This window comes from Ornithorhynchus anatinus, chromosome 6 (assembly GCF_004115215.2).
Source record: "Ornithorhynchus anatinus isolate Pmale09 chromosome 6, mOrnAna1.pri.v4, whole genome shotgun sequence".
Taxonomy (NCBI): domain Eukaryota; kingdom Metazoa; phylum Chordata; class Mammalia; order Monotremata; family Ornithorhynchidae; genus Ornithorhynchus; species Ornithorhynchus anatinus.
The window spans coordinates 15,449,005-15,468,523 of NC_041733.1; the positions used below are offsets into that span (position 1 = coordinate 15,449,005).

The 19,519-nt window shown below is 48.8% G+C and overlaps 1 protein-coding gene across 2 annotated transcripts in view; it reads right to left on the reverse strand.

Annotated features, from left to right (window-relative positions):
* Positions 1 to 9,676: 9,676 nt before the first annotated feature.
* The window catches only part of LOC100073840 (Krueppel-like factor 5), a 63,833-nt gene continuing 53,990 nt past the window's right edge, over positions 9,677 to 19,519 (reverse strand). For both annotated transcript variants that reach the window (XM_007669893.4, XM_007669894.4), the window contains exons 4-5: positions 16,745 to 16,804; positions 9,677 to 10,217 (exon numbers count right to left, since the gene is read on the reverse strand). In XM_007669893.4, the coding sequence (XP_007668083.2) occupies positions 10,039 to 10,217; positions 16,745 to 16,804 (239 nt within the window). In that variant the 3' untranslated portion in view covers positions 9,677 to 10,038. The remainder of the gene's footprint in view (positions 10,218 to 16,744; positions 16,805 to 19,519) is intronic.

Here is a 19,519-nt window from a genome sequence, read left to right on the forward strand (position 1 = left end):
TTGAGTCCAGGCCCATGCTCTATCCATCAGTCCTCACTGCTTCTCTCTCCCACCAAAGCTGCAACAGGACCTAAGAGCTTCTTCTGAGCAGGAGGGGCTTCCTGATCCTTTAATTTTTTAAAGCCTGTCTGCCACTTCTAACCTCGCCCCACTTGGCCCCCCCCAACTGAAAAAAAAAATTCCATTCCCTTTCATTCATTCAATCATATTTATTGAGCGCATAGTGTGTGCAGAGCATTGTATTGAGCGCTTGTGCTAAACGGACACATTCCCTGACCACACCCTTTTCTCAAAATGAAAAGTTGGCACGCTTGTAACTCTTGCCGTGTCGTTGGGTGTGGGCATTCCAAGGTTTTCTACCTTATTTTCTTAATCCCATTCTTTATGGGCAGTTGCCACATAATAAACCAATAATTCCCAGGAACTGTTGACCATGATTCTTTCCTAAATCATGACTCGGGACGCCAAGCCCATCTCAATATGGCTGTAGGGTGACTCATTTCCCTAGCACGCTACCCCGCACTTGATCAGATCGCAGCTCCACCGCCAGTTTTCTACGCCTTCACCCAAATTTCACTCAATCGTAGTTCTCGAGCGCTTACCGTGTGCAGTTCAGGAGGTCTCTCCCATCCCCTTCCTCGACAGCCTGCGGAAGGAACTGAGTGTCATCCACACCGCGGTGGTTTCACTGCGCACTCCTTTTTCCTCAGTGTCAGTGAAAGAGTTAGTTAAAAGTGGTTCTAGCACTTATCCTCGGGGAACCCTCAATATACACTTCCCTACTACAAAAAGTGACTGTTTATCCCTCTTCTTTGTTTCCTATCCTTTAGATAATATTCTATCCATGAGAGATCCACCCCTCTCTGGTTCTAGGGTAATTTTGCTTGTCTAGAAGTGTTTGGTGCGGAGCATTACTGCCAAGGTCTCTTGAAAATGACAGCGGATCCTTAAAAAACAAAATCCCCCTTTACCACCTCATCCCAATACTCTGTCCCTTACTGTAGCTTTGGATCCCCAAAAGGATTTACACAAGATTTCAGTGCCTTTTTTTTTTGTTTGAATAGACTTGATATCATCTCTCGGCGCCGCAGAAAGAAAGGAGCTGGGAAAAGGGATCTGATGTGTGTTTTAACACCATAAAAGCAACATAGCATATAACCACTCACCCTTTCACCCAGGGACAATTACTATTTGTGCCCGGTGAATAGTAAAGAACACTGATTTCATTATTTTGCTCCCTGAGGACCTCTCCGTTGGAGGAGGGGGAGGAGAGGGAAGTGAGAAAGGATAGAAACGTACTCTGTGAATTTTTCCACTCTTGTTCACCAGAGTACGGTTTACAAACACAGCACATTTTCATTTCGGACGGTGAAACTGCTGTAGAGGGAGACTGAGTCAAACAGCAGGGTGCATGGCAGACGGTAATTGAATCCAAAGGCCCTGAGATAACTCTGTGCCAACCAACCCTGATATTTGGCTAAATAAATTGCACCATCCTAGAAGGAACTTCTCCTACGACCACATTATGATGTCTTTGATGGAGTGGAATCTCCGCCCCCCCGCCAGCCCCCCAACTAATGGCAAGCTGGGTAAATCCTGAGGCATGACTCAAATAGGTCACCTAGTATCCCAGGCATTAGCAAGTGTCCCTAAGGGAAACAGGCTGTTCTTTCCACAGTCACCTGCTTGCCAGCCCTTCACAGAAGACAAAGGAAGCTGTTCCGATCAGATGCTGAGGGAAGGGGCAGAGCTGGCTGAAACGACTGGCCTGAGTTTCGTATGCTCATTCCTGAGGATATGGCGGATCTTAGGTTTCCACTTTCTCCTTTATGCATACAGCTTGTTTTTGCTATTTCTTCTCCCTCTCTCTCTCTCTCTTTGTCACTCTTTCTCTCGTCCCTTCTCTCTCTTTTTATCTCATCCCCTCTTTTTCCTCTTTTTTTCTGTCTTTCAGTCTTTCATCCCTCTTTCCCTCCTTTTTCTCTCTTTCTCATAATCCCTCTCTTTTTCTCCCATTCTCCCTCTCTTTCTCTTTCCCTGTTTCTTTTAACCCCTCTTTCTTTCCCTCTCTTTTTCCCTCTTTCTCATAATCCCTCTTTCTTTCCCTCTCTCTTTTTCTCTCAATCCACCCCCTCTTTCTTTCTCTCAATCCCTCTCTTTCTTTTTTTTTTAAATTGTTTAGTGCTTACTATGTCCCAAGCAATGTTCTAAACTCTGGGGTAGATGCCCTTTGCTCTTCCCCCATCCCTGCCCCACAGCACTTATGTATACATTTACATAACTATAATTCTATTTATTTATGTTGATGCCTGCTTACTTGTTTCGATGCCTGTCTCCCCCACAGACAGTAAACCTGTTGTAGGCGGAGATTGTCTCTCTTTATTGCTCTATTGTACTTTCCAAGCACTTAGTACAGTGCTCTGCACACACTCCTCTCCCATCCCCTTCCTTTTCTCTTGTCACATTGTCTTGTCAGATTCATCGACACGGTCATAGACACTGCTCCTCACCCCTTTACACCCCCAAGCCCCTCCTCTCCTCTCCTCTCTACGTTTCAAGTTAGAAATCAGAAAGGGAGTAAGAGGGACAAGGCCTCTAATCCAGGCTTTGCTATTTGTCTGCTGTGTGACCTCGGGCAAGTCACTTCACTTTTTTGCATCTCAGTTACCTCATCTGTAAAAGGGGAATTAAATTCTGGGAGCCCCATGTGGGATATGGACTTTGTCCAACCTATATCTACCCCAGTGCTTAGTACAGTGCCTGGCAAGTGACAATTGTTTATCAAATACCATTAAAAAAAGGGACATGCACAATCCAAATAGTCACAACTATCTCCCTACTCTCCTCCCATACATATGTACATATAAGAGAAGCAGCATGGCGTAGTGGATAGAGAATGAGCCTGGGAGTCAGAAGGTCATGGGTTCTAATCCCAGCTCTGTCACTTTTCTGTGTCACCTTGTGCAAGTCACTTCACTTCTCTGGGCCTCGGTTACCTCATCTGTAAATTGGGGCTTGAGACTGTGAAACCCATTTGGGACAAGGACTGTGTCCAACCTAGTTTGCTTGTATCCACCCCAGCGCTTAGTATGGTGGCTGGCACAGAGCAACCACTTAACAAATACCATAATTATTATTATTAATTATTATCTGTAGTTTATTTATATTAACTTCTGTCTCCCTCTTTAGTCTGTAAACTCATTGTGGAATGTCTGCTATATTGTACTCCTCTGAGAGTTTAGTACAGTGCTCTGCACACAGTAAGCTCTCAATGATTATGATTGATTGACTGACTGACTACCGTTCCCCAAGAGACATCAGAAGTGGAGAAAAATCCTGATTCCTATTTCGGGCCCAGTGAGGGACATCTTAGTGCTTCTTGACCCTACGTTGCCGGGGAGTGGGTGGGCAGGGAGGAGTGAGGGGAAAATGGCTACTCACCTGTTTTCGTTCTCCCCTGAAGTCCGACAATACACTCTTCCCATTTCCCATTCCACCCACGGGGACCAGTCCCTTGCACACTGTCCCCTGGGCAGCTCAGGACCCATAAGGGTTAAAGGAATAAGGAGTAAAGGATAAACTTCACTTTTCTAATAGAGTGTGGCTCTGAGGGGCTCTCAGATTTCAGCTGGCTTCTTGGAATTTGGGTCAAGGATACTAGCAAAGTCCTTGCTTTTATGAAAAGAACAGGTCGGGGGGGCTGGGCAGAGCTTTAACATTTACACAGGACTTGAGTTTTATCTGAAAGATACTCGTGCACTGTGGGGAGCTCAGCTTACCTGCCCGGGAAGACTGAACTGGGCTGTTGACCTCGGATTTGAGTCGCGAACAAGAGAGAGGGTGAGGAGGGGCTCCTCCACTTGGCCGTCCTCTTCAGCTGAGGGCAGTTTTACTCCGTCCCTTTGCTTCCCACATTCCCAAAGTCAGAGAGTTTAGGTTGTGGGACAGAGAAGTGGCATCACGTGACTACAGGCTGTAAACTGCCCCTCCATCCTGGAAGCTTCTTAGGGAAGCTAAATGCAGTTCCCCAGATGGAATTCTTACAGAACAGGGGAGAGAGTTGGGATGAACAATTGCCTTAGCCGGGAATGGTAAACCACAGTCACAATAATAGTATTTGTGAAGCTTATTATGCGTTGTTCTAAGCACAGGGGCAGGTGAAAGGGGTATTTAATCTCCAATTTCCAGATGAGTAAAATGAGGCATAGAAAAGTTAAGCGACTTACCCAAGTTCACACAGTAGGTGTATAGTCCATTTCTATCTCAGAAGTACTGGTTCTCTCCTTAAAGGAGCTACAGATATCCAGAACAGGTTCCCTTTGAATCTCAACTCTTGTAGTTGAGTAGACTACCGTAGGCTAGTCTCTAAAAAAAGCTCTCACCATCTGTATCTTGCAGTGAATTCTACCTCCTCCCAAAACTGGGGGGGGGGGGGGGTGGATAAGCTAATTTCCACATAAGCCTCCATCTCAGTGCCCGATAACTGCATAATATGATGCCCGGATCTTATTAGCACAAACCATTAAAGAGGTGTCAATCCTACAGGGCTCCTAGTTCACCCACCCAAAACCGTGCTGAAAAAAAAACACCACCACCCGGAAATTGCATATAAACATTTGTTTATTTAATCCCTTTTGTAAAAAAAAAGTATATTTTTAGTATAACAACCACAAGAGATTCAAATATACATCCAGTGGAGAAATTTAACACTTTTTTCCTCTCACTCTCTCCTTTCCTCACACTCACTCCCATTTCTTTATTATTCTTTTTTGGCATAAGGGAAGGGTAGTCATCTTCAATTCTCCTCCACCCCACTCCCTCCTCTCACGCCCCGACAAAATCAGCTACATCCAACTAACTGAGAGATTTGGACAACTTATATACCCACAGAGTCTACCTGGGGCTGCAGGAGAGGGTGGTAGTGGATTTCCCAAAGAGTAGCTATACTTAACTCAAGAAATAGACCAATGAGATGTAATGATGTTTTCAGGGGGGCGTTGAGAAGAATGACACAAGGAAGCATTTTGAATTTCCCAGGGACGGGCAAGTCTGACTTAAAGCGTATTGGATTGTCACTGGGCTAGAGAATGCTCCAATGTAGGGATACAGAATACACAACTTTGAGCGAATGAATATTTTGGTCTTGCAATCACCTAATTTTTCAGTGGAACTAATTAAGGAAAATGAAAAGCTGGCCTGTTTGTCAAGTGTTGAACTACAGAAGCACAGACCCTTCCCATTAAAATCCTTCCCCCGTGTTCCTCTTTTCCCACTGCAGCCTTATGGCACCAGCTTTTGTCCCTGTCTTTCTCATTTAGATTGCCCCCTCTCCCACAGTTTGGAATAGGATTCGAGATTGATGGACCAATCATAACCAAGACCCTGGAAATGATGACCTTTTGGGGAGCCATGGACTTCCAGAACACGCTCTCACACACACACATACGAACCCAAGACAATCAAGGATAAATCAGAAAAGTCAAGATTGCCTGGTCAAAACATGGGGACAGCATTATCCTGAGAGCCCATTCTTGAGCCCGGTGACCATCTCCCTCCTCAGAAGTGTTGTATTATAAAACTCCAGATGCACAAAAATGAAACATAAACATAAACATAAATCCAAAAAGTAAAAACTATCACCCAACTGTTGTTGTTTTCGGTCTCAAATGATTCTTGTTCATAAAGTAAACATAGCTTTGAGTCCTCATCCAGGCATATTTACATCGTCAATTTTATATACAATACATGTTCTACTTGCAGTCCTTTCTGGGCTACATTTCTAACAGAACGCCCCATATCTCAAGATTTCCTTCGTGCCACTCTTTTAACAGGAGCTCAAGAGAAGGGAAGCAGAAGTGCTATTCCCAAAAGATCCCAGAGCTTTAAGTCTATAAGACTTGCCGGAGTCCTTCAGTTGTCTATACTCCTCCCTGAAATAACAATCCCCAAACAGTCTGGGCTTGTGAGAATCTAATGATCAGTGCCAGGGATGGCTCCTCTAGGGCCTCCTAACAGTGCAGGGGAGCAAAGGTAGAGGGAAAAGCAAGTAGCCCATCCCCCCCAAAGGCAGCGGATCCAAACGTGAGCTTCTAGACAAAGTGGATGGGGAATTTCTAAGTAGCTACAATTTCAGAGGTTCCCTAGAATGGAGCACCTTATTTCACCTTTCTTTTGTTATCTAGGGGCAACACTCCCTGACACAGATTTTCTCGGGCAACTCAAGTTCTGCAATAAGGAGCTCACCAGCTTTAACAGCTAACGTCATAAGTTTGAAAGAGCAATGAAATCCAAAATGGTGGCAGCCGGACCGGTGATCTCGCTCCCATTCTAGGGGCCTCCCTTGCCCCCCGTTCCATCACTGCCCACGTGACAGAATGGGGAAGCTAAAGATGGTGGCCTGGTGCATTTATAAACTTTTCATAGTGCATGGATGGGGCCCACCTCCTCAGTGAATAAGCCTGGTTCTCCTCTGCAAACCAGAGTGCCTATATGTCTTCCTTCTGGGGTCCATATATGGCTCTACTAGTTTTTCCCTTTTTGCCCAGCTCTGACCTCCTGGATCCTACCCATCAGAGGGAAGAGAGGCAGAGGGAGGGTGAACAACTCAAGTAATTCACTGCCTCTTAGTGGCCTCTCTTCCCAGTCTTGGAAACAGCTACCAGTGGGGAAAGCTGGGACCGAGCATGAATTCTCTGAATAACGGCAAGGCGGGTAGGCCTAGAAAGAAGGAGTTTAGTAGCCAGGTTTCCTGCAGCTCTCCAGATCCCCAAGGCAACTCAAAGGTTGAGAGGATGGGAAGAGCGAGAGGGCTTCTCTCCAAACTCAAATGCGTGGTCAAGACTTCCCGTGGGCAAGCGAATTTAGTCTCCATCTCTGAACGGGACCAACCACTTCACTGTTCTCCTTCCATCCCTCGACTCAGCACTTGGAGATTCCGGGAGACTGTGGAATGACCACATTAATAGCCGTTATCCTCCCGATCCCTGGCATCCGTGATGACTCAAAATAAGCCCCCCAAACAAGGACAGCTTTGAGCCGAGCCAAAACCACACCACTGCTCTGGCTTCGTTCTTTCCGGGAAAACTGAACTCCTAATCCACTGAGGAGAGAGAGGAGCTTTTGGGTGCTGCAGCAAGTGGTCCATGAGTACTGTGAACTTGGTTCGGTGAGCATCGTTCCTGCTGACTCAAGCTGCTCATATCTCCTTGACGTTAACTGGGGGCTTTAGAATAGTGCTCGTTCTCCCTCTCCCAGTCTCTCTCAAAGAAGTTCCTCCACGGGCCATATGGCAATCACTCTGCCTGTCAACGAGCTGACCATGAACCTGACCATCTGCCCTGAAAGCTCTCAACTCGGTGGGCTGAATGAAGTTGGGTTAATCCCAACCTTCCCTCCACCTAAATTTACAGTTTACGAAGGGCCCGCTTGCGTTCTGCGAATAATACTCTTAACCTCCACAGGAAAAGTTCCTGGACACCTCAATATGAGAACGAGGAAGATGATGCAAAAATGTGTGTGCTCATTCGAAGCGATGGGTCGATCGACACTCTGGCCTGCTAGGACTCCAAAAAGAGCCTACTTTTTAGGTCTGCGAGAACAAGAAGCAAATCCCCCCCAGTCCCTTCTGGGACTGTTCCTTGGAGAATCAGCAGCATCTCCTCACTGCAGGGCGTCAATTCCCACCGGCATTCGAGTCAACCAAGAGGACTTTCTGTTCCAGTCATTTAGTGTGTATCTAGGCACCGAGAGGCATTCACATCCAACACATTTGAAAAGACGCACGGATGGCATCTAAATGTTAGCCAAACCTAGAGGGATAACCTGGCCCTAGCGATTGCTCCATATCCTTTGTGTTTTCCTCCCAGGCCCCTGTGAAGTCTGAGCCATGGAACCTGGTGGCAGAAGCCACGGCACTGAAAATTTAGAAACAGACACAAAAGCATCCGGTACTGTCTAGGAACTGGACAGGGCACCACCCCTCTTCCCAGTCTCGATCCCGTCGAGATGAATATTGATGGCACTGAGTCATCTGAGTTGGAAAGTGTTCACGGCCTACACTTCTGCTTTCTCCCTATCCTCCCGCCTTGCCTCACCCACCTCATCGGCGGGACAGGTGAGTTGGGGTGCTACTGATACAAGTGCTTCAATGCGGGTCACCCAAACACCGCTGAAGGGAAGACCGTGCCTCGTCCACCCGTTCGCTTGACCCTCCAACCGGTAGCGCGTGCCCCTTTGTCTCGAAGAGTACCCGGGGCCGTCATCTTCACCGGTCAACGATGGCATCCAGTGTTTTAAGCCTCTAAAAGATCTGTTGTCCTAGCGCCTTGCTTTTCCAGAGTCCTTTGGAATTATATCACATATGTACATTACTTACACTGTTCGCCGGGGACATCCACATTGCCGTCACTCTACGGAAAACTGGCTAGATCGTTTACTGTGTCCCAGATGCGAACAGAACATAATTACACCTTGTTGGGGTTTTTTTACACAATAGCTGCTTAAGAAAGGATAACCTTTACTTGTCCTGGGGGTGGTTAACCCTTTATAGGCATCAGAAGAACAGCTAGGAGTACACTGAATGTTTCGCTGTTCTAAGGAAGACGAGACAGCTCCTAAAAGCCTTAAGGAATCAACCGGTGAGGTAGGTTTTGGGATTGCTAATTTGACATCTTAGACTACCATGACTGAGATACTGTGTCCGAAGCTGCTTTCATAAAAGGAAAAAGACAGCCGGGTCTTTGCGGGGGTTTGCCTAACTGGAGGAAGAATGGGGCTTCTGGGAAAACAAGTCTTTTCCTTTAAAGATGCCCCCCGCCATCCGATCCCTTGAAGCCCCTCAGAGAGTCACCTGGTTCTGATGGAATCCGGGGTGGTACACATTGTGGTCTCGCCATCTTAGCAAGAGAACCTCCATCTGCACCCCAGAAATGTGTGCCAAGAGAAACTGCAATCCATCCCCCCCAATCAATTCCAAGGAGCTTGATGTCACCAGCCACTTCCCCCATCCCTTTCCCACCAAAATCAAGAGAAGAGTCTCTGCTGGACTTTCTCCAGGTGGTCAGCTTGGGGGCGGGGGGGAGGGGGAGGGACCCTGCCAGTGTTGTCCTCTGGAATCAGTAGCAGCTTGGCCCGGCGCTGACTTTATCCAGTGGATTCCATCTGGGAAAAGGCTCGTGCTGTGACATCTTCTAGGCCCCTGGCCCTCCTAACCCACCCCAGATTTGCTTCTTCCCAAACTGGCAACTCGAGAGAAGCGGAAAAACCATTGGGGAGAGTCTCTAAGGGAGGAGGAGAGGAGGAGGATGAAAAAGCAGCCCGAACGGGAATTAATCACCTATCCCACGAGTGCAGAATCCTCCCCCTCCGGGGGGGGGGGGGCAGAGTAGCTCGAATCGGCCCAGCCAACGAGCCGTGGCAGAGGCAACCACGTCTCGGCTCCAACTTGGGGGCCGAGCCACGTCCCGAGTCCTGTGCCCGCTGCTTGGGCCGGGAGCCGGGACACAGCCGACGCCACACTGACAAGCCCCTCGCGTCGCCCCCAGATCACCGGTCTGCCCCTTCCCACCTTTCGACCAGTTCAGGGGCAGGGCAGTGGGTGGGTAGAGGCCAGAGACCTCTCTCCGGCCGCTTGCTTGACGACAACCCAAAAGTCGACCCGAGCGACAATAAATACCAGTTACTTGAAAACCAAGTGTTTTATAGTCCAAAGAAGGCCTCCCTCTGCGTGGACCCGGTCTTTGCTGCTAGATATTTCTTTTTTGTCTTGATTAGGGCATATGTCTAAGGAGGAAAATAAAAGGTGGGAGGAATTCAGGCTGGTCCAGTGGGTGTAAGTCAGCCTCTTCCCCTGTGTGTGGGAACAGGCGTTATTAGGTGGGCACACACGACCTGTGCTGTCGCATTTGGTCCCGGTTCACAGCTCAGCGAAGGTTTTGGGGTCTGAGAGGAGTTGTCCGCCGGCAGGGGAGGAAGGAAGGGGTCCCCCTCATGGGCTGGGGTCGGGACCGGGGCCGGGGGAGGTGGCCGGGGGCGTGACGTTTAGTTCTGATGCCTCTTCATGTGGAGGGCCAGGTGGTCGGAGCGGGAGAAGCAGCGCCCGCAAGCGGCGCACTTGAAGGGCTTGGCCCCCGTGTGCTTGCGGTAGTGCCGGGTGAGCTCGTCGGACCGGGCGAAGCGCCAGTCGCAGCCTTCCCAGGTGCATTTGTACGGCTTCTCTCCTGTGGGGAAATAGCGACAGAGTGAGTTTCGGGCTGAGAAAAAACCAGCCAACCCAACCCGGTGGCTACCCCTCCTCCACCCGACCCCCACCTAACGCCCAAGTCCTGGAGGCCTGTGGCTTTCTGAACTCTTTGGGGTGGAAGCTCCTTGGAGGGCAGGGATGGTGTCTACCAACTCTCCCAAGCGCTCAGTACAGTGCTCTGCACACGGTAAGGACTCAGTAAATAACGGCGTTTGAGAAGCATCATGGAGTAGCAGATAGAGCACGGGCCTGGGGGTCCGAAGATCACGGGTTCGAATCCCAGCTCCGTCACTTTGCTCCGAGACCTTGGCAAGTCACCTAATTTCTCTGGGCCTCGGTTACCTCATCTGTAAAAGGGGATTAAGAGAGTGAGCCCCGTTTGGGACAAGGTCTGTGTCCAACCTGATTAGGTTGTACCTACCCCGGCGCTTAGAACAGTGCTTGACACATAGTAAGCGCTTAACAAATACCATCATTACTTTGTCTGCTGTGTGACCTTGGGCAAGTCACTTAACTTCTCTGGGCCTCAGTTCCCTCATCTGAAAAATGGGGATTAAGACTGTGAGCCCCACGTGGGATAACCTGATTATCTCGTATACCCCACTGCTTAGAACAGTGCTTGGTACATAGCAAGTGCTTAACAAATACCTTCATTCTAATTATTATTATTATTGACTTACTGATTGATTTTGTGGAAGCCTGGAACAGGAGGGCACAGACAGAGTGAGTGGAGAAGGTAGGGAGCGTGTGCCTTTATTCTGCTGTACTCGGAGAAGCGCTCAGTCCAGTGTTCTACACACAGCGCTCAATAAATACCCTCCCCTCAGCCCCGCTCTGAGGGAGAGCAGGTTTTCAAAGGAAGGGGTGGGAAAAGAAGGGCTGCACTTAGGTCAGAGCCTCAGTCGCTCTGCCTAGTAGAAAGAGCACAGGCCTGGGAGTCAGAAAATCTAGATTCTAATCCCTCTCTGCCACTCGTCCGTTGTGTGACCATGGGCAAAGTCACCTAACTTCTCTGTACCTTTATTACCACGTGCATAAAAATGGGGATAAAATTCCTGTCCTCCCTTTCCCCTAGACGTACGTAGGGCAAGGACTGTGTTCGATCGACTTGTGAGCCCTACGTAGGGCAGGGACGGTGTCCGATCGACTTGCGTTGTAACTAACCTAGTGCTTAGTACGGTGCTTGGCACATAGTGAGTGCTTAAGACATGCCACAGTTAATAGTAGTAGCGGGAAAGTAGCAGGAGAGGTGGGGCTGCCAGGAAAGAGATGGTAAAAATAAAAATAAATTGTGGTATTTCTTAAGCGCTTACTATGTGCAAAGCACCGTTCCAAGCGCTGGGGGATACAAGGCGATCAGGTTGTCCCACGTGGGGCTCACGGTTTTAATCCCCATTTGACAGATGAGGTAACTGAGGCACAGAGAAGTGAAGTGACTCGCCCAAGGTCACACAGCTGACCGGCGGCAGAGCCGGGATTAGAACCCGTGACCTCTGACTCCCAAGCCCGCGCTCTTCCCACTGAGCCACGCTGCTTCTCCCGGTAGGAGACGGGAGCTGGGGCTGGGTGTCCCAGCCAGCCCCACCACCCGGCAACATCTGCCTTGAAACTCTTCCTTATTCCGAGCAGACCTCAGGCCCACCTCCAGCTTCCTTCCAGCACCGGTCCCAGATCAACCCGAGGGCAGGCCGCGTTTCACGCCAGCTTTCTCTCGCTGCCAAGATGGCTAAGAAACTAGAAGCGCTTAACTCGAGCCCTCTCTCCTCCCCGTCAGCGGCACTCAGAGAGAAAGAACCTTCCTGCCTGGGTTACGGAGAATATGTGCCCTCTGGCCATCGACCTGTACAATCGACCTGCGTCCGGGACTCCGGGGTTGTCCGGGGTGTAGACGAACTCCAGGCTGACCGGGTGGATCGGTCCAAACCTCTACCGAGGAATCTTCCCGAGGTGCAGAGGCTAAGCCCGTTGGATAGGAACAGGAGCCAGGAGAGAACTGAGAGGCTTTGATTCCGTCCCATCTGCCCCGGGGAAACCGAGCTGAACTCTGCACTACAAGCAGCGGCCCTTGCCGGAGTTGGGTGGGGCTCCCTCAAATATTAGCCCTCGCCGTTTAATAGCCTGAACAACCAGACAGAGTTCAGGGAATCTGCTGACTTTCCTGACCTCAAATATTTAACATTTCATAGGACAATTACAGGCAACTGAAAAAAAAAAAAAAAACCAACTCCGATGCACGTACACGCCAAGCATGTGTGCGCTGAAACACAAACACATGCGCTCAAGTGTCCCGGGCCGTGCACGCAAACATGCAGACACACGTTCACAGAAGGTATGTGCTTGTGCCCGCCGCCACGGCACCCCCTCCCCCGGCCTATAAGACGTGCGCACCGACAGCCGCGTTCCCCCGCCAGCGGATCCACACGGAAACACGGGGAGACCGGGGAGGACGCATGCCGGGGCCGAAAACCCAACCCCAGCCAACTGGGTGCAGTCAAAACACATGTGTGGGCAGGGATTTGGCTCACACATGTGCCAAACAACCTCCCCGGGCAACACGGGATACACGCGTGCAAACATACGATCTGCTCGGGGCTGCTTTTGGCCTCCGACCACCTGCGGGATGGCAACGCGTCAGAGGAGAATCGGTCAGAGAGGATGACGGGTCGGACAGAAACCAGAAGCACCATCACAACTCTAGGCATTTCTTGGGTGAACAACGGGATGGGGTTGGCGGCCAGGAGGCGAGGAAGGAATGGCATCTAGAGGCAGCTTCGCTTTCGCTCTCTAAAGCAAATCACCAAGGCCGGCTTCTACCCCTTTCGGCCGGAACCATTGTCTCCAGGAGGTCAGCCTCCGCTAGGTCAGCCCCCACCAGGGGAGGCCTCCAGTTCTCAGACAATAAAGGGCCGATCGGCCACATCTGAAAATAAAAACGTTTTCCATTGTCCCGGGAACTGGCTCTTTTTCCCGGGGACACCACGGCAGGGCAGCTTCAAACAATGGGGTTGACTGGCATCCTGCTCCCCGGGAGGTGGGCCAGTGGGGGTCTCGGTTAGATATTTAATCTCACAATGGTGCCCACGCGGCGGTTGGCGTCTATGGGCAACCTCGCCTCCTCCCCGTCCCCAGCCTCAAGGGGTCCTGGGCCAACAGACCAATCGCAAGGGATCGATTACAGAAGGCTGGAGCTCTACACCACTTTGCTCTGATCTAGGGATGATTGGCAAATGCCTATCTTAACCCCTCAAGCCCCGGGGAGAAAGCTCACCATTAGTCTTACAGATGGGCTAGGATATTATGGAGCTTGATAAATAATTTCCAGCTGGCTACTAGGGACCAAAAGAGATGCTATTAGCCCGGGGCCTTTCATTTTGAAAGGGTTGATGGCAAAGCGATGAGTTGTTGTTTGGGGGGGGGGGCGGGCCGGGAGAGGACTCAACGCCTGGTTTATACCAATTTGGGAAGCATCAGTAGAGCACTGGAGGAGGGCAAGGGGAGCAGAGTCAGAAACTGTCTCTGTTCTATTAGGATCCCAGGCTTCTGTGTTGAGCAACTTAAGTTTGGCAGGGGAATTCAATCAGTGGTGCATTTTTTGTGTTGCATGGCCTTCATTTTCAACTCTCTCTACAATGAATGAAGACATCATGTTTAGCCTGCTGAAACTGCCAGTTTCATCACCCATCCCTTTGCCTTGGTTTTCAGAGTTAGGTGGGCTGGAGAAGGAGAAGGAATAGTTAGAGAGCAGGAGGAGGAAGGAGGAAAGAAGAAGAGGAGAAGGAGGAAGAGGAGAAGGAGGAGAAGGAGGAGGAGAAGAAAAAGGAGAAGAAGCGGAGGTAGAGGAGGAGAAGGAGGAGGAGAAGAAAAAGGAGAAGAAGCGGAGGTAGAGGAGGAGAAGGAGAAGGAAAAGGAGGAGGAGGAGAAGAGGAGGAAGAGGACGAGGAGGAGAAAGGAGAGGAGAAGTGAGAGGACAATGAGAAAGAGAAGTAAAAAAAGGAGGAGGAGGAGAAAGAAGAGGAGAGCAGAAAGAGGAGGAGGAAGAGGAGAGGAGAAAGAGGAGGAGAAGTAAAAAGAGGAGGAGGAAAAGGAGAAATAAGAGGAAGAAGTGGGGAGAAGGAAGAGGAGAAGTGAGAGGAGAGGAACAAGAGTAGAGGAGGAGGAAGAAGAGGAGGAATATCTCCAGTTGTATTACAACCTAGAACCTAACACACAAGCACACACACACACACATGCATACACAAACACACACACTCTGCCTGGAACCTAACACACAAGCACACACACACACGCATACACACACAAACACACACACATTCTCTCTCTGCCTGGGCAATGCATCACCAGGAACAATAACACCACCTGAGCCGAAGAAAGCTCTTGCCAAAATCAATTCTCTTTTCTTTCTCCAGTGCAACGTCCATTGTGAAAAAGGGGAGCGGGAACCGACTGCCAGAAACCTACCCCTTCTGCTCCCTTCATTTCTCTGGAGTCGCGTTTCCATAGAGTCCTGCCAGAGAGCCAGGCCGCCTCTCTCTGAGCAGTCGGACAAAGTCAGTGACCGCTCGGGAAGGTGAGTCAGGGTCCCGTCCTCCCCTGCAGCTGCTTCAGCAACCCCATCTCTGCGTCCCTCTGGCTTAGGTTTCCAGACAGAGTTGGAAGACAAAGTCTTTCACGAGTTCTTGGAAACACCTGGGATTACGAAGAGGGCTCGGGCGGCCTTGGGGCCACTGGGCTCGGTGCCAAGAATGGCCACCGGCCAGTAGCCTTTGGCTCTCCTCAGCCTCAGTTTGGGCCATCTGTTGTAGAAAACCGCACTTTGGAATCTGGGGTTAAAACCTCACAGAGAGCACCGCTCCTGTGGCCATTATAATAAGAATAGTAATTGTGGTTTTTGTTAAGTGCTTATTAGGTGCTAAGCACTGTACTAAGCGCTGGGGTAGATACAAGGAAATCAGGTTGGACACAGTCCCACATAGGGCTCACAGTCTTAATCCCTCAGATGAGGTTGACTGAGGCACAGAGAAGTGAAGTGACTTGTCCAAGGAGACTGGGCCTGCCAGGAGACCAACTGCAGGAAGGGAAAGACAGGTTGATCTTCCTTTACCCTGGTGTGGGAGCTACCTAGAGGGAGGATCAGCATAGAGCTTCCAAACCGTATTCTCGTGTACCTCGGGGTCCCTGCTGCAACCCGGGACTGCCCTCGGCCTCTCCCCACTCCCCCTGGCACACCGTGAGGGGCAGAAATGCCCCCCGCCCTTCCCTCCCCACCCCAAATGACAGAGGGGTTGCGGCTAAGGGGGAATGGTTCACATTCTCAACTTTGGAAAATAATAATGACTTTGATTGCCTTTCAAAGGAACTGATAAGGTGTGATACCAGCAAGGCCAAGTGTGGAGAATATTCCCAGTCAGGATTCCAGTTAGTGGTCTTTCACTGCTATTAAAAAAGGGCAAGTGGAGCCAGGGATGTCTTAATTGCAGGCACTAAAGATCAACACTTCCATAAACAGGCTTTACCCAGGGAACAGTGAGTTCTATATAGGAGGGAGAGCTGATAAGCTCTCACAATTGATTCAAAGGGCTCTAGAGGCACATTTCTGCCTGGGTTGGGAATGTACGATATAGATATTTATAAGCCGGGGGATCTGGAACCCAGTTTGTGCTCTCCATTCATTCTTTGTCCCAGAAGTGAGCTGCCCTCTGGAATCAAGGGAAGCAGGGAACGGGAATTCCCCGCAATAGGAGAAGCAGCATGGCCTAGTGAAAAGAGCCCTGGCCTGGGTTCTCATCCCAGCTCCGCCACTTACGGCTGTGTGACCTTGGGACGGCAAATGGACTTCTCTGTGCCTCAATTCTCTCGTCTGCAAAGTGGGGATTCGACACCTGTCCTCCCACCCGATTATCTTGTGTCTATCCCAGCGCTTGGAATAGAGTAAGTGCTTAACAAAGACCGAAATTATTATAGTTGTTTTCACTGTTCCCTTCTGATGCCTTCCAGCAGAGAGTAGCTTCCCGGTAGCCGTAATGACTTCAAGGTCCAACCCGCTTTTAGGCCTTACAGGACTCTTTCTCAGCACTTTGTACGGTGCTTTGTACACAGGAAGAGCTCAATAATTATTACTCTTACCACTTCAACTAAGCTTAGATAGGGACTTCCAAATCTGGTCAGTACCACGCAGACCAGTGTATCTGATAACTTTTCACAGTTTGGAAATATATTATATTATTATATTTCACAGTTTGGAAATTATATATTAGTAATAGTAGTCACGGTAGTTTTGAGCACCTTCTAAGGGTAATGCATTAGTCTGGGCACTTAAAAGAAACAAGGGAAGCACAGACGCATTCCCTGCCCACAATGAGCTTACACATTTGGGAAGCCCCTCTTCCTGCAAGAGAACACTAAAGCCCAGACACATTCCCAGCCCACGAGGAACTTGCACTCTTGATATGAGCAATTTTTCACCCAATCTCCCAGAAACCACTCGTCCTGCAAGGGAACACTTACCTGTGTGGGTTCTCTGATGGGCTTTCAGGTGAGAGCTCTTGGTGTAAACTTTTGTACAACCTGCAAAAGAAAAGAAGGGTTACTTTCTTACACCTCTATTTTGAGAGAACCCCAGCCATTTATTTTTAATGGCATCTGTTAAGGGGTTTATGCCACTTGGCTGCGTGACCTTGGGCAAGTCACCTAACTTCTCTGCACCTCAGTTCCCTCATCTGCAAAATGAGGATTCAATGCCTGTTCTCTCCCCTACTTAGACTGTGAGCCTTATGTGGGATCTATCTTGTACCTACCCCAGGGCTTAATACAGTGCTTAGCACATAGTCAGCACTTAACAAATACCGCAATTAAAATTATTATGTGCAAGGCACTGTATTAAGACCTGGAGTAGATACGAGCTAATCAGGTTGGACCCAGTCCCTGTCTCCCATAGACCTCACAGTCTTGACCTCCATTTTACAGATTAGGTAACTGAGGCCCAGAGAATTGAAGTGACTTGCCCAAGGTCACACAGCGCACAAGTGACGGAGCTGGGATTAAAACCCAGATCCTTTTGACTCACAGGCCTCTGCTCTTTCCAATAGGCCACACTGCTTTTTCGATTCACTGCCCTGGAACGGGAATGAGTTTGACTGAGAAGCTAACCAGAGATAAGGGGAAGAGAGCTTCAGCCACCAACAGATGAAGCCATTGCCAAATCTGACTTCTCTGACAATAATTAATGATAATTACGGTATTTATTAAGCACTTACCCCGTGTCAAGCACTGTTCTAAGCACTGAGGTAGATATGGGTTAATCAGATTGATTACAGTCCCTGTCCCACATGGGGCTCACACGCTAAATAGGAGGGAGAAGTGGTATTTAATCCCCATTCTATAGATGAGGAAACTAAGGTATAGAGAGAATAAGGGACTTGCTCAAGGTCACTCAAGAGGTAAGAGGCAGAGTCGGTACTTGAACCCAACTCTTCTGACTCCCGGGCCCGTGTTCTTTCCACCGAGATATGCTGCTTCTCAACACTCCCACCCGTACAATTCAGAGTTCTCCTTCTGGTGGCAAAGGAGAAGCAGCATTTCCTCGTTGACTGTTTTTAAGGCCTTAACACACCTTAAGACCTTGAGGCCTTAAGACCAATCATCAAAAAGTTGACAAAACTCATAAACCTCAGAGCAAACCTAATCCTGAATGTGGAGTTGAGGGAGGATTCCCCAAAGTGGCAGGCTTCTGTCCGATCCAATTACCACATTTATCAGACTATAGGCTCCTCCTGGCTGTAAGACTGACATATTTTGAATGGAACCATCTAGGCATAAAGGTTTTTCCAATTTTTCCATTCAAAGGCCAGGCAAGGCTCCCAGATCTGAGTTCCTTCTCCTTACTAACACTCGCCTTGTTAAAAGTGTTCTTTCTCCTTGTGTCTCTTTAACGGTTTTTTCTCCTGTCTCAGTCAATCAATCAATCGCATTTATTGAGTGTTCACTACATGCAGAGCACTGTACTAAGTGCTTGGGAGAGTACAACACAACAGAATTAGCGGACACGTGCCCTGCCCTCCCTTAAGAGGAGCTTATAGCCTCCTCTTTTTCAATTCTCTGGAGCAGCAACCTAAATGGTAGCTGTTAACCACAGATTTTCCAACATTTTCTTCTCCTGAGGAATGCACTTTAGAGCCCAATAAAATGATTTTAAAAATAATAAATTCCACTGATTTCTCAGGCCCTAGTCAACTTTCTCTTCTCCTTCTTTAATGGTATTTGAAATTATTGGAGAAGCAGCGTGGCTTAGTGGACAGAACACGGGCCTGGGAGTCAGAAGGTCATGGGTTCTAATCCCGGCTCCACTACTTGTCTGCTGGGTGACCTTGGGCAAATCACTTTACTTGTCTAGGTCTCAATTATCTCATCTGTATAATGGGGATTAAGAGTGTGAGCCCTACGTGGGACAGGGACTGTGTCCAGTCTGACTATTGTGTATCTACCTCAGCACTTAGAACAGTGCATGGTACATAGTAAGCGCTTAAGCGAGCCCGTTGTTGGGTAGGGATTATGTCTGTTGCCGAATTGTACTTTCCAAGTGCTTAGTACAGCGTTCTGCACACAGTAAGTGTTCAATAAATACGATCGAATGAATAAACAAGTACCATAATCATTGTTATCATGTATTTTTTAAAGTGAAATATGCCCTTCATTGATCGACCTGAAGAGATGTTTGAACGGAACTCTGGCACCCGCAGCCCAACTTGGATCATTGGATCCCCCATGGGTGCACATTGGCCTTGGGCAAGTGTGTGGCAGATTGCCTCCATGGGCTCCCATTGCAATTTCCTGGGTTACACTCATTGGTAGAGAGACATGGGCTCTTGAAATAAAAAAAAATAAGAGGGGTCATCCCTTGTGCCTGGGCCTCTGGATTGAAAGTTCAATACGGTCAGTAGAGTCTGTTAACTCTACTGCGTTGTACTCCAAACGCTTAGTACAGTGCTCTCCACAAAGTAAGCACTTGATTGATTGATCTGTCACTACTGTGGTAAACTTGAATCTTGATTTCTTATAAAGAACACACACACACACACATACACACACATCTATTCTAGAAAACATTTAACCATAATATGTTTTAGGTTGAGAAGTAGTGTGACCTAATGGAAAGAGCATGGTGCTGGGAGTCCGAAGACCTGGGTTCTAATACTGGGCCAAAGGTTTGCTATGTGAACTGGTCCAAGGTAATCTTGGGCAATCAATCACATTTATTGAACATTTATTATGTGCAGAACACTA